The 14715-nt window shown below is 46.2% G+C and overlaps 1 protein-coding gene across 2 annotated transcripts in view; it reads left to right on the top strand.

The window, feature by feature from the left end:
• The window catches only part of LOC136587770 (ABC-type organic anion transporter ABCA8-like), a 146722-nt gene that overhangs the window by 51741 nt on the left and 80266 nt on the right, over window positions 1-14715 (top strand). For both annotated transcript variants that reach the window (XM_066586533.1, XM_066586532.1), the window contains exons 13-16: window positions 4976-5151; window positions 6218-6337; window positions 8017-8155; window positions 9678-9768. In XM_066586533.1, coding sequence (XP_066442630.1) covers window positions 4976-5151; window positions 6218-6337; window positions 8017-8155; window positions 9678-9768 — 526 coding nt within the window. The remainder of the gene's footprint in view (window positions 1-4975; window positions 5152-6217; window positions 6338-8016; window positions 8156-9677; window positions 9769-14715) is intronic.

A 14715-nucleotide genomic window follows, 5' to 3' on the forward strand; every position in this document is an offset into this window, starting at 1 on the left:
CAGGAGAATCCAACTTTTAGAGAAGACCATTCTGGAAAAAGTGTCCTTCAGCTGTTTCTGGATCGGAATAGATAGACTGGTCATTCTGCGTGACCTTGAGCTCTCTTGGGTATGGGAGCTGATATTTGATGTTGTGGTCAATTAGGTATTCCCATACAGGTGTGAGTAGTTTGCATTGTTCTGTTACAGTAGCTCAGAAATCTTGAATGATAGTTACCCTGTTAGTCAATATCCGACCTTTTAGCAACCTTGCCATATGAAGCAGAAATGAAAGCCAAACAAGAATATCCGGGTACATACAGCCGTTCTTAGTTATTGCCCCTTATTCTTCAATAGGATTCTGATTGGTTGGCAGGAATGCCATCAGCATGAGGCTAAGGGCTACAGCTTCTCCTTGCGGAGAGCACCACAAGGGTGTAAGGAGTCTTTTATAGACTATGCAGTGCTCCTTGGGAAGAAGCTATGCAAATGAGTGATGGAATAATCTTCTATAGCGCCAATTATTAACATGGTAACTATGCTGTGAGGCAGTACCCAACCTTTTGAATTGTTACCGGTCGTATATTAATCCCTATGACAACACTCTTACAACACTTACATTGCTATGAACCATTCTTATAGGATCCTGTTTGACTTACTAGTTCCTTCTGTGGCATTACACATTGAACAGGAGTAGGTCAAAAAGTTTTTATTTTTCATGTAAGAGGGGGCTATTTTATTCTTCAACGTGGGAACTTTTCAAAAGGCAAAATGGAGATTGGTGGTCAATATTGGCTATTTTCCAGTAATATGCGCCAAGTACTGCCTAACCACTTCTTTGATTTTGTTATGGATGATATTAAATTAGGTTGGAAATTTAGGAGAGCTGTCCGTTACATAGCAATTTATTTTATCATTATAGTTCAAGATTTCAAACATTCTTCCTGCATTAGGCACATAGTTTTATCAATAGAGTTGATCACAATTCCCTAAGGGTATACCTTAGAAATATAACCGACTCCCACCATGTCCAATTGCTCTCTTAATGAATGCTTCAATGAGCAATCTCCACGTTTGCACTTCATTTTCCAAAAGCGATAGTGACAAGTCTTATAACTGAAGTAACAAATGCTTACTAATTCTTTACAATGTGTTTTGCTTTGAATGGTCCCATCTATAATGATGTAGGACCTAAAAACAATTTGTGCAGCATCAATACAGCAACTAAAACTAAACATTACTATTCAATATATCAATATAGGCCTCTAGCTTAGATTCTCAAATAAACAGATCTTGTAAAAAACCAAACCCTGGATAGCCCGTGGGACAGAGGACAACCGCCCCGACTACACGGGACATTGGGAACGCGAACTGGTGATTGAATGTACCAGTCTAGACTAGAAGAGGGCCTTTAGCCTGTGTCACAAGAGCACCAAGTTTGGCAGAATCCAGGAACAAAATGTCAAAATCCTATCGCGCTGGTATAGGACTCCAGTGTGCTGGAGATGTCTGGCTAGTCCTGGGACAATGCTCCACATATGGTGGGATTGCCCCCCAGTTAGGGAGTTGTGGAGAAATATAGAGCTCCTCTATAACAACATGACTAGATCGTCGGTGTCCGTGACAGCAAAGATGGCCCTTTTACTTATGCTACCAGGGTCCATGGTAAAGATCAAGCCAGAACTGCTAAGATTGGTGGTCTTGGCGGTCAGGGTGTCTGTTCCTGGTTTGTGGCGCTCCACGTCTCCCCCCCCCCCCCCCCCCCCCCCCCCACAAGGATCTGGTGGACAGAAAAACTCAACACGCTCATAAGATACGAAGTAGAGGGGCCACTGGAGGAGAGCGAGAGGGCCAGGTCTCATGAACTTTGGAGACCATGGATAGCTATGAGAGCTTAGGCTGCCTTCAAGAAATGGTTGAATACGGGCCATCTAGACCCGTAGGGGTCCGTGGAATCAAACGAGCAAGGTTCCCTCCCCTTAGTTAAGTTTGTTTCTTTTTGTTCCCTTAAAGGGGTTGTCCCGCGCCGAAACGGTTTTTTTTTTTTTTTTTTTAACCCCCCCCCCCCGTTCGGCGCGAGACAACCCCGATGCAGGGGTTAAAAAAACAACCCGCACAGCGCTTACCTGAATCCCGGCGGTCCGGCGTCTTCATACTTACCTGCTGAAGATGGCCGCCGGGATCCTCTGTCTCCGTGGACCGCAGGGCTTCTGTGCGGTCCATTGCCGATTCCAGCCTCCTGATTGGCTGGAATCGGCACGTGACGGGGCGGAGCTACACGGAGCCGGCATTCTACACGAGCGGCCCCATAGAAGACTGCAGAAGACCCGGACTGCGCAAGCGCGGCTAATTTGGCCATCGGAGGGCGAAAATTAGTCGGCTCCATGGGAACGAGGACGACAGCAACGGAGCAGGTAAGTATAAAACTTTTTATAACTTCTGTATGGCTCATAATTAATGCACAATGTACATTACAAAGTGCATTATTATGGCCATACAGAAGTGTATAGACCCACTTGCTGCCGCGGGACAACCCCTTTAACCCTTTCCAATCCAATAATTTTTTCTCATTCATTCTCCCCAGCTCCAAATAAATTGGAGCTGGTGAGAATGGATGAGAAAAAAATACATTTCACTGCACCCTCCTGAACTGACAGAGTTCAGGAGAGTGCAGGTGCTCACTGCACCGTGGGAGGGCCTGCTTACCTGTCCGGCGTCTTCCGCATTCTCCCTCTGCCTCCCGTCTCGGCGATCATGTGACCGCTGGGGTCAGGTGGCACCCAGCGGTCACATGATCGCCGGGCCGGGAGGCAAAAGGGAGAATGCAAAAGATGCCGGACAGGTGAGCAGGCCCCCCCACGGTGCAGGCTCCCGGCTCGGTGTTCATGTGACCACTGGGGGTCAGGTGACACCGGCGGTCACATGATCGCTGGCGAAATCTCCTGCATTATATAGCGCTAATTGAGTGCTATGTAATGTGTAAAGGAGAAGGCAGAAAGGGTTAAAAACCCTTTCTGCCTTCTCCTCGGGGGTCCCCGATGAGGACCAGTGCAGAAGTGTATCTGCACCCGATGTGTCTGACGATCGGGTGCAGATGCACTCCTGCACTGTAGTATCGGAGCTGTGGAGGGAAATTATGATGTCGGGGCAGGCCCGACATTGGATTGGAAAGGGTTAAGGCTGGGTTCACACGGGGCGGATTCCCGTCGGAAATCTCGCGGTTTGGCCGCGGAAAAACCCGGCTCGCTCTTCCGCTGCGGCCGGCGCTCTCATAGAGGAGAGCGCGGCCGCAGCGGGAAGAAAAAATAAATAGACATGCTGCATATTTGAAAGCCGTGGCCGCCGCACCCGCGGTTCCTGCCTGACTTACCGCAGCGGATTGGCCGTCCCGTGTGGACGAGTTTTTTGAGAAATCTCAACTACATGGCTGGCTAATCCCGAGATTAGCGGCCGCAAGCGGATTTGCCGCGGCGAAATTCCGCACGGAATTTCCATGGCAAATCCACCCTGTGTGAACCCAGCCTAATGGAAATGTAACATTTTCTGCCACAGCCATACTTGCATTTATAGAGATGTGATGTTGCCACGTGTCAACTGAAAAATATGGGCAGATCAATGTTGGGAAATGTTACACTGTATTCTTTGGAAAAAAAATGTTCAATAAAAGCTGATTGAAACTAAAAACCAAACTTTGGTGCAATAAAATGCCAATCTTATTTTCAAAGTCCCCCATACAAGAATTGGCATAGCGAGGGGCAGATTTTGTCCCCATTTCTGTACCTCGCAGAAAAAAGAACAGATCATAAAAAAAATAATTATAGCTTAGAATAAAACAAATAGATTTTGAAAATAACTCTCTCTGCACCATAGATATTAACGGCCTTCCAAGCAGATGTTCCATTAGCACGGCTAGTCCTAAACCATATTTAACCCTTTGCAGTCCAATTTTGGATTCAGGGTTTCCTAGGGGGCTTTCTCTTCCTGCCATTATACAATACCGCCATCTGCTGGCTAGAGCCAGTACTGCGGTAGGGAACATGCTGGAGAGGCCCACCGACAACAGAGCGGTCAGTAATCTACAGTAGAACACCCTGCCGGGCGTCTTCCGACATTGGAGCTGTACTGCCTTCAATCAGAATGTCTTTAAACGTCAGACAGTGGATTGGAAAGGGTTAATATTGCAATATAGGGATGCCACATCAAATGTAACCCACGTGAGCGCTCTAATCAAGGGCTTCTTTGGAGGATCAGGATGGTGGCTGAACAACCAGCCTGGGGGTAAATTGAGCCCTGGGGTGGGGGGCACAGTTTAGGGGCACCAATGTGCTCAGTGTTCCAGGCAGTGGATTGATGTTGTATATACTTAGGGGCCAAGTGGAGCAGATGGATATGGCTTATAGTCACTTGGATAGCGTAGGGAAGACTGCAGGGCCGTGGGAATTGTGGAACTTGGGGATGGACAAGATGGCCACTGCAGATGACAAACGGCCGTGTTGCAGGAGTGCCAGTTTGAGTGTTCTCATCGAGACTGTGTAATGTCAAAATGGCAATATCTTCCTAGACCACAAGGGGTCTCAGCAAGGAGACCTTTTGTCATCATCTGCTTATTGTCAAAGGACCCTTGTAACAAGTAGGTATTGTGCAAGGTAAAGAACCCTTTGAAGGTATCTCATGTGAAAACCTCAGAGAATATAGAAACTGCATGTTCAGTGGTGTTGTGTTTGAACCCAGGTCCACAGTCCTAACCACTGAGCCAGCCTTCTACCCCATATCTACGTGAATATTTACGTCCTGCCTTGGCAGTTGTGTGTGCAAGCAAAGAGATGGGGTCCCAAAGCAAAAACTTAAATTGTCCCCCCAATGTGCCAAACCTCAGAATTTCCCTGTGTGATCTGAGATTACCGTGACCATTGCCACCAAAAGTCGCCATAGAGCCCTTTCAGCTAGAAAGTGACTACTCAATGAAAACTGCGCTCGTTTCCTTCCCATTCCATAGGGTCGACCTACATCTACAACCATCAGCTCTCAAACATTTATGACATGGAAGAGGTACAAAGAAGAATCGGCTTCTGCCCACAGTTTGACATCAAATTCGACCAGCTGACGGTCAGAGAAAACCTGGAACTGTTCTCCAAGATAAAGGGAATCGCAGCCAGAGACAAGGTGTTTCAGGTAGATGCCATACCTGTAATGTATCTAATGTAGGGGCGTCTCGGACAATATGACTCAGGTTATTAGGGCCCAATGATGAGGTGAAGAAGACTTCAAACTTTAAAGTTTTACTTTAATTTTTGCAAAAAATAAAAATAATGGTAAAAAAAAACTTCTATATTTAACGTAAAAAAATAAACATTCTGTAGCAGGGTGTCCATAAAAGGCTGTTCTGTTACAATAATAGATCATTTATACCGCAAGTAAACACCATCAGAAAAAAACTACACCATTTCAAAATTGCGCTTTTTTTTTTGGTTACCCTGTCTCCAAGAAAAAATGTTTTTTAAAAGTGATCAAAAACCCAAAATGGTGACAGTAGAAACTACAGGTTTTTCCTCAAAAGACCAGCTTTCACACAACCCCATTGACAGAACAATAAAAAAAACTTATGGTGGTCAGAAGATGGCGACAGGAAGTCATTTAAAAAATATGTTTTTTAAAACGTATTACAGAAAAAATATATATATAAATTTGGTTTTGCCGTAATCATACTGACCCACAGAATTAAGTTAATTTGTCATTTTTGCCACATGGTGTACATCGCACAATCAAGACACCCAAAAAATGGAAAAATTGAGGGTCATCAATAGTTGATTGGCTGGGGTCTGCCACATGGGTCACAGACAACACACAAGGCTACAGAATGGAAACTGCTGCTCCGACCCTTGTGTAGTGGCTGGCACTTGTAATTGCAGGCGCAGCACTCATTAAATCAGTAAGAGATACACATACAGTTACAAGCGCAGGCCACTGAACATGGGTTGGAGCAGTAGCTTTCGTTCTGTACCCTGTGCGTTGTGGAGCTGACAACGGGTGCCTGATCAGCTGAGCAGCCTGGGGGTGAACAGTGGTTCCCAGCTGATCAACTATTGATTACCTATATTGAGGTTAGGTCCTCAGTAGTGTTTCCCGGGACAACCACTTTAAGGGGTTAAGGATCCGAACCTTACAACTACTGCAAATGTCTATAAGGCATAGTTCTTATGGAGGATTTCTTATCTTTGGATTTACTTTTTATTTTTAGGTGGCAAAGGTCATCTCTGACCTTGACATGAAATACATTCAAAATGTACAAGCCAGCAAACTCAGTGGTGGGCAAAGACGTAAGCTAACCCTTGCAATCGCTCTATTGGGAAATCCAGAGGTAACTGGTTTTCTGTACTGTAAGATAATGGCTGGTGTCTGCCTGTGCTGCTACCTAGAAACAGTACTATTGTATCTTGTCACCACCTGAAGTAGGGGTGGAGACAAGATTTAGGCTGCTTGACAGGCCGGTGACGCCCCCAGGAGCTGATTGGCTGATGCAGTTGCTCACTGTCCCTGAACCTGCCCTCGTATTTGGGTGTTTCTGTGCCGGCCCTGCTATTTTATCGGCGATGTGCTGCGGTCCTCTGTTTCCCTGGCGTGGAAGTGAGTGATTGCCTCCTATCTACAGACCTTGAGGCAGGAGATGCCCCTCTGTTCTGCTTGCAGTAACAGTGCGGCAACTACCCCTGCCCTCAGCGCTGTCACCTCTCTCTGTGCTGCCGTACTCACTGTCAGTGTAGCCGATGCAGCTGTACTCCCTGCTTCACTGTCGGGGGCAGCTGTACCATGGACGGACAGACCGCGGACGGCTTGAGGATGACAGCAGTGAGCAGAGGTGTGAGCGCGGCAACGGAGCGGGGAGGAGTGTGACAGGGCTGCCAGCCTTAAGCGCCGGAATGCATGCGGCCGCTGACGGCTACTCTGCTCCCTTGCCTCCTCCTCCTTCAGCAGCTGGCACCGGCACCACTGCTCAGAGGCAGGCAGATGGGGAGTGGAGTAGCCCTCAGTAGCACAGGGGGAAACAGTGTGCATGCCAACGCCCGGGTCATCTCAGCGCTACAGCATTGGGGGAGGACAGTGTTGGCAGCGGCAGCAAGGTGTATCTTCCCCTTCCGAACAAGTATCCTCCCGGCCTGCTGGACCACAATACAGCCAATCGGGAGCTAGGGGCGTGATGGGCATTCCTCTATGTGAGGGCTGTCAAACCCCTAGCTTCCGGTGGTGACAAGATACAATAATACCCCTAGAAACAGACCATATTTGCATTTGTGTATTTCTATTGCTAATTTGTTTATCTTTAATCCTAACAGCAGCCCAATATGGGGTTATTTCTGTGCCCGTGTAATATGAGAAAAAATTGAATTCTTAATGAATCAAATTAAACACTAATTCACTCGAACTCCCTAAGTCTATAACAAAGACAACTAGCCCCTTCCACCTTGTGTTTATTATAAAGTAGTAGTATATAACTAGGGCGGAAAGCTTGTGCTGCTGTTGGTGCCAAGGAAAAAGAGATCAAAATCTGTGCTTCATTTATGTCTTAAGCAGAAGCACAATATGGCGATTTAGTAAGAAGTAATCTCATAGCCAGAGGCTAGAACAAAATTAGGGGGAATCACATCTCTGGAATATGTAAACCAGACTAATACTGGTGATGAATTGTTAATATGTGCATTTTAACACTTGCTAATATGTGCATTTAGATTGCGAGCCCCATTGGGGACAGGACCTGGTGTAACTGATAACTGTGCGGGCTCCTGGTGTAACTGATAACTGTGCGGTGCTGCAGGATATGTATGCGCTATATGAATGAATAGCTGTCAGGAAATGATGATGCTTTCTGCTGGTCAGAGGAGACCTGTCCACAAGGAATATGGTATCTGGAAGACGTTATTACAGCTTGTGGATAGGTTTCTTGCATCCACTCCAGCACAGCTTAGCGATTCCCTTCTGGGCCCTTTATTCAGTCCTCTTCCTCAATGGGACCCCTTACCAGGCTGTTTTATGTCTGACCAGGTTCTCCTACTAGATGAGCCCACGGCTGGCCTTGACCCATTATCTAGATACCATGTGTGGACCATACTGCAGAAGGGTAAATCTGATCGGGTCACTCTCTTCAGCACTCAGTTCATGGATGAGGCTGACATCCTTGCAGGTAGGAGATTATGGGTCAACATTTTCCTTACATTCTCCAAATTCATATAATCGGTGCATGTAAAATAAACAAAATGTGCCATTCTACTCATTCCAGGTAATCCTTCAGCAATGTGTGGCTGCTCTGACCAGGCATGGTGTTTCTTTTTCGGTAGAAAGTGTTTAATGCACTTACTTTTTGCTTGCAGTATTAGGTCACACCTCTAATCTGTGGGGCCTGAGACAAATGTCCCCTAAAATTGCCTGCCAGCTGCTTAATAGATATGATGCTAGTGCTGGCACAGTTTTTCGACTCATGACAGGTATCACGAATGTCAACCTAACAGCAACCTACCCGATAGCAAACCCGCATCAAAAATACACCCGAAAAACCACCTTAGCTACAATTTCATGCTGCTTTCAATGCGGTTCCATTGTTTATCATAATTGCATCAAAAGACATTACAAAATACTGTAAAATTCCATGCGGTTTTCCGGTTGTGGTCTCAATGTGGTTTGTAACCACAATTCAAACACCCCTTTTAAATGCTTTGTCTATCAGTTCATCCTCATGTCATTGTCACAGATTGCCTGTGTGCTAGGGGATGGAGACAGGATTCAGCAGACTGAGTGCCCATTTACACGCAAAGATAATCTTTCAAATGATTGAAAGTTTTAGCAAACTTTTTGTATAAGTTTTAATGGACACTAATATCCATTAATACTTTATCATCTTCATTTGCATGTAAAAAAGCCTCCAGGAGCTGTTTGCAGAGCCCAGTGTGTGATCACACTAATCACATGCCCAGCTGTGCTACATTGTTCTCGTCGGAGCTCCTGGCAAAATACAATGTAATCCCTCGACTCCTGTGGAGAACACAGCATGCGGTCTATTAAGAGATGCTTTATCTGCCTGCGGCTGAACGGTGGGTTTTAAGTTCACCTTAAAATCCTCATTCAGACAAAAAGTGCATGATGGCAGCGTTTACAAGTAACGATATCGCTCATTTTCAGTCATTTGAATGAATTTTCAGCAGTAATCGTTACGTGTAAATGGGCCTTCAGAAGAAAGATGGAGAGACGTTTAGGCAGTATCTGCAGGTGGGCTGAGCTGGGATCACTCAAGGGTTATACAAAGTGAAAGCATAGCTGCTGATAGAGGAGCCGCATTATCACTGCTCTGATCTTGGCAGAAGCGGGAGACCATTCAGACTATAAGGTGCAGGGAAACTTTACCAAGATGTATTCTTGCTAAAAAAAAAATGCATCTTATGGTCAGACAATATGGTAAAGGACAAATTGCTGGAATCAGTGTGTCTGTCACTACTTTATTGCCTTTAATGTACCTGACAGGTTTGCTATATTCTTCTGCACTCTGCCCTACTGGTGCAAGGTGATCCGCAATGTGTGTTCAGAGTTGGGAGCCACAGCGATGCTTTTTTGCAGAGATGCAGCTGAATGCAATTATTATTAATCCTGTCTGTAGCAAATGTGGAAATTCTGTCTTCTAGAACGTTCACGTTTCTCTCTCCTTCTGACTCCAGATCGCAAGGCTGTCCTCAGCAACGGGTACTTAAAATGTGTTGGATCCTCCTTGTTCCTGAAAAGAAAGTGGGGAATTGGCTATCACCTAAGGCATGTATCCGAAGCTTTACATCCAGTGAGGGTTTATTACAATGTTGCGGCCATGTCCTAACTTTTGCTGGGATTTTTCCAAAATAGTAACAGAACTGCAGCACTGAGTTACCGTTTTGGGAAAACATTTTTAAAAAATTGCATGAAAATGCCACGGATGTTCTGTGGTTTCACAAACTCTTAAGTTATAGCGCAAATCCATGGCAGGTTTGATCTACCGTAAATTTCAGGCCGGCACAGGAGGCACCAAAATTTACCCCTTAACGACCAGCCCATAGTGTTTTTACGTCCTCCCGAAGTGGGCTTTATTCTCTGAGGACGTAAAAACATGTGTCCTGCAGAGAATAAAGCCCCTCGGGCTCTGGACGTGACAGCTCCATGCTGTCAGTGTCCGCAGGTATCTGACAGCATGGAGCTGTCATCCCGGACTGTTCGGACACCCCCCCCCCCCCCCCGGCATTGCGATTGGCGCTATCCAATCGATAGCGCCGATCGCAAAAAAGTAAATAAAACTGCAATAAAAGTTAAAGATTCAGCTGCTCTGATGGATCGGATTCATCGGAGCAGCTGAAATTACTCACCGAGGTCCGCGGCACGGCTCCCCGCTGTCCCAATGCTTCGGGCCCCGTAGCCGTCCTTCTGCGCATGTGCGCCAGGCGGCATTACGTCAGCCGCATGCGCAGAAGGCCCGGCAGCGTGGGAAATTTAAAATTTCCTGGCTCCCGGCTCCTGTAGGTAGCCGGGAGGCAGGAGATGTCAGCGGGGACCGCGGTGAGCGGTCCCCGGTACCGCGATCGTCGTTATCCAATGGATAACGGCAATCGCGGAAAAGTGAAAAAAAGTGTAAAAAAGAAAAGTTTCACCTCCCCTCATGGATCCGATCCATGAGGGGAGGTGAAAATACTCACCTCAGGTCCGCCGATGTCCTCCGACCGGTGTCGGGACCCCCCGCTGGCTTCTGCGATGTGCCGATGTGGCGCGCATGCACAGAAGCCGGCGAGCCCGGCAAATTCAAAATCTCCCTGCACCCGGCTGTCACAGATAACCGAGTGTAGGGAGATATGACTGGGGACCGCTGTATGCGGTTTCCAGTCATATAATCACCGTTATCCATCAGATAACGGTGATCATATAAAGTTAAAAAGTAAAAAAAAAAGTTAAAAAAAGTTTGAAAAGTTTAAGTTTCATCTCCCCTTGCGGATCGTATCCGTAAGGGGGGATGAAATTACGTACCCAAGGTCCCGGATTTGTTCCCTGGTGGGATGTTGTTCCGTGGACCTTACCCCAGCTTCGGCGCATGCGCCCGTCAGCATGATGGCGGACGCATGCGCAAAAGTGAAATATTGCCCAAGAAATGTAAAATCTCCCTGCTGCTGGCTACCAAAGGTAGCCAAGAGCCTGGAGATGTCACGGGGAGCCGCGGTATGCGGTTACTGGTCACGTGATCGCCGTTATCCAATGCATAATGGCGATCACGTAAAAGTTCTTTAAAAAGTGGCAGTTTCATTTCCCCTCACCGATGCGATCGGTGAGAGGAGATGAAACATCTTCTCGGAGGCTTCTGCATTTGAATCCAGATGCGATTATCCTCCATGGATCCTGCCAGCTACTGGGTATGTGCCCGCCGGCAAAATGCCGGACACATTCGCAGGAGGCGGGGAGCCCAGGAAATTTTAAATCGCCTTGCTCCCAGCGACCAACGGTCGCTGAGTGCTTGGAGCAGTGACCGGTGGCCTCGCTGAGCGGTCCCCGGTCACGTGATAAAGTAGCGAACTAACATTAGGCCGGTCACGCATGACCGGAGAGGAATTACAGGTTCTGCATGCGCTTGATCAGCGGTAATCCACGGATCAATCACATGCATTGGATTACACAATTCCCCCCAATTAGCGGGTCGGAATTATGTAATCCACTCGCAGAAACAGAACACGGCATGCTATATTTTACCGCGAATATCCGCGACCTAGAGCCCATTGTGCTCTATGACCGCGGATATACTCGCAGCCCATGTGCAAACACATTGTGAACGGGCTGCGGGTACCGGGTCATCTCTAAGCGACGGCGCGGTAAATATAAACAAAAAACCGCCTCTGTGAGTTGGCTGTTATGCGCAGTACATTACGCGGCCGTACGCAGGGTCACAGCCGGGCTCACAGCTGAAATCCGCTGCAGGCCTCCGCAAGCAGATTCCGCCTACGGCTACGTGAGCCCGGCGCTATTCAGACCGCTACCTGTAATACGTAATTTACAAGAAGCCCCGGGAACGTTCGCCTTCCTGCAGTACCAGGAGCAGCTTGTTGAGCGCCTTTTTTTCTGTATAAGTGGGCAATGGGGCCTGGAATTTATTCAGTTCTGCCCTGAAATCCAGCGGGCATTCCCTCCATTATGGGCCTAGCCATGTGTCCTGTAAGTAGATTAGGGCCACATTTTCGGGTGACCGTCTTCATTCCTATGTACACTGGACAAAAAAAACTGTTTTTAAATTGACAAAATTGCCAAACAAATGAAAATCGTAATTTTTTCCTTTTGCTTTGCTTAGATTCATTCAAATACTTTGGGGTCAAAATACGCAGTACACGCCTAGATGAATTTGTTAAGGGGGCTAGTTTTCAAAATGGGGTCATTTGTGGGGGTTCTCTATCGTTTTGGCCGCTCAATGGCTCTACAAGTGGGCAATGGGGACTGGAATTTATTTCGTTGTACCCTGAAATCCAATGGGTGCTCCTTCCATTATAGGCCTAGCTATGTTTCCTTTAAGTAGATTAGGGCCACAATGGGTATGTTTCTGAACACGGGACAAACGGGGGTATCCATTTGGGGGTGAACGTCTTCATTCGTAAATTGACACAATTGCCAAAAAAATGAAAATCATAATTTTTTCCTTCTGCTTGGCTTAGATTCATTCAAAAACTGTGAAGTCAAAAAATTCATCATACCCCTAGATAAATTCGTTAGGGGGTCTACTTTTCAATATGGGGTCACTTGTGGGGGTTCTCCATCGTTTTGGTCACTCAATGGCTCTACAAGTGTGCAATGGGGACTAAATCTCCTTCAAGCAAAATTTCTGTTCCGAAAGCCACCGGTTGCTCCTTTCATTTTGGGCCCCATTGTGCATATAGACGTAATACTAGGGCCACAATGGGTATGTTTCTGAGCACAGGACAAACAGGGGTATCCATTTTGGGGTGCAAGTCTTCATTCATATATGTGCGGTGCAAAAAAACCTGCTTTTGAAATGACAGAATTACCAAAAAAATTAAAATCGTATTTTTTTTCCTTCGGCTTGGCTTAGATTCATTCAAAAACTGTGAAGTCAAAAAAGTAATCGTATCCCTAGATAAATTCGTTAAGGGGTCTACTTTTCAAAATGAGGTCACTTGTGGGCGTTCTCCATCGTTTTAGTCACTCAATGGCTCTACAAGTGTGCAATGGGGACTAAATCTCCTTCAAGCAAAATTTCTGTTCCGAAAGCCACAGGTTGCTCCTTTCATTTTGGGTCCCATTGTGCGTCCAGACGTAAGATTAGGGCCACAATGGGTATGTTTCTGAGCACGGGACAAACGGGTGTATCCATTCTGGGGTGCAAATCCTAATTTTCATGTGTATTATAGAAAATAGTCCTGTCTTTAAAATGACATACCGTATATACCGGCGTATAAGACGACTTTTGAACCCCGAAAAATCTGCTCTGAAGTCGGGGGTCGTCTTATACGCCGGTAATACAAAAAAAAAAAGTGTAAAAAAAAAAAATCATTACTCACCTCCCCCGGCGTTCTGTCGCGCTCCGGCAGGATGCCGCTCGCTCCTCGTCCCCGTCGCAGCATTGCTTTATGAATGCGGGGCTTGAAATCCCCGCCTCCAGAAAGCTAATACACACGCCGTCAGCCAGTTACAGCCATTCAATGACAGCATTGAATGGCTGTGATTGGCTGAAGGCGCACATGTGTTAGCAATCACACCCATTCAATGATGTCATTGAATAGTGTGATTGGCTGAAGCCACGTGTGTTTTAGCCAATCACAGCCATTCAATGATGTCATTGAATGGCTGTAACTGGCTGACGGCGTGTGTATTAGCTTTCTGGAGGCGGGGATTTCAAGCCCCGCATTCAGAAAGCAATGCTGCGCCGGGGACTAGGAGCGAGCGACATCCTGCCAGAGCGCGACAGAACGCCGGGGGAGGTGAGTAATGATTTTTAGATTCATTCAAAAACTGTGAAGTCAAAAAAGTCATCGTACCCCTAGATAAATTCGTTAAGGGGTCTACTTTTCAAAATGGAGTCACTTGTGGGCGTTCTCCATCGTTTTGGTCACTCAAGGGCTCTACAAGTGGGCAATGGGGACTAAATCTCCTTCAAGCAAAATTTCTGTTCCGAAAGCCACCGGTTTCTCCTTTCATTTTGGGCCCCATTGTGCATCCAGACGTAAGATTAGGGCCACAATGGGTATGTTTCTGAGCACGGGACAAACAGGGGTATCCATTCTGGGGTGCAAATCCTAATTTTCACTAAATTGCATTGACTCCTGAAAAAAACTGTGGGGTTAAAATACTCCTGACACCCCTCAGTGAATACGTTAAAGGGTGTAGTTTTTAAAATGGGGTCACTAGTGGGGGTATCTATCATTTTGACTCCTATGAGCCTTTCCAATCTTGGCTTGGTGTAGGAAAACAAAGTGTTCCTCAAAATGCTGAAAAGTAATGTTACATTTGTACGTCTCCTAAATGGTTAAAAAAAAAAAAAAAATTTTTTCCAATGTGCGCCCAAAATAAAGTAAACGGATGGAAATATAAATCTTAGCAAAAATTTCTATATTGTGTTTGCACGTATTTGAGATATTGCAGTTGGAAATGTGAAAAAAATGACGATTTTTTTTCAACATTTTCCCAATTTTGGCGCTTTTAATAAATAAAGACAAATTCTATTGGTCTTTTTTTTCCCACCTAAAT

Source organism: Eleutherodactylus coqui, chromosome 13 (assembly GCF_035609145.1).
Source record: "Eleutherodactylus coqui strain aEleCoq1 chromosome 13, aEleCoq1.hap1, whole genome shotgun sequence".
In the NCBI taxonomy this organism is placed as follows: Eukaryota; Metazoa; Chordata; class Amphibia; order Anura; family Eleutherodactylidae; genus Eleutherodactylus; species Eleutherodactylus coqui.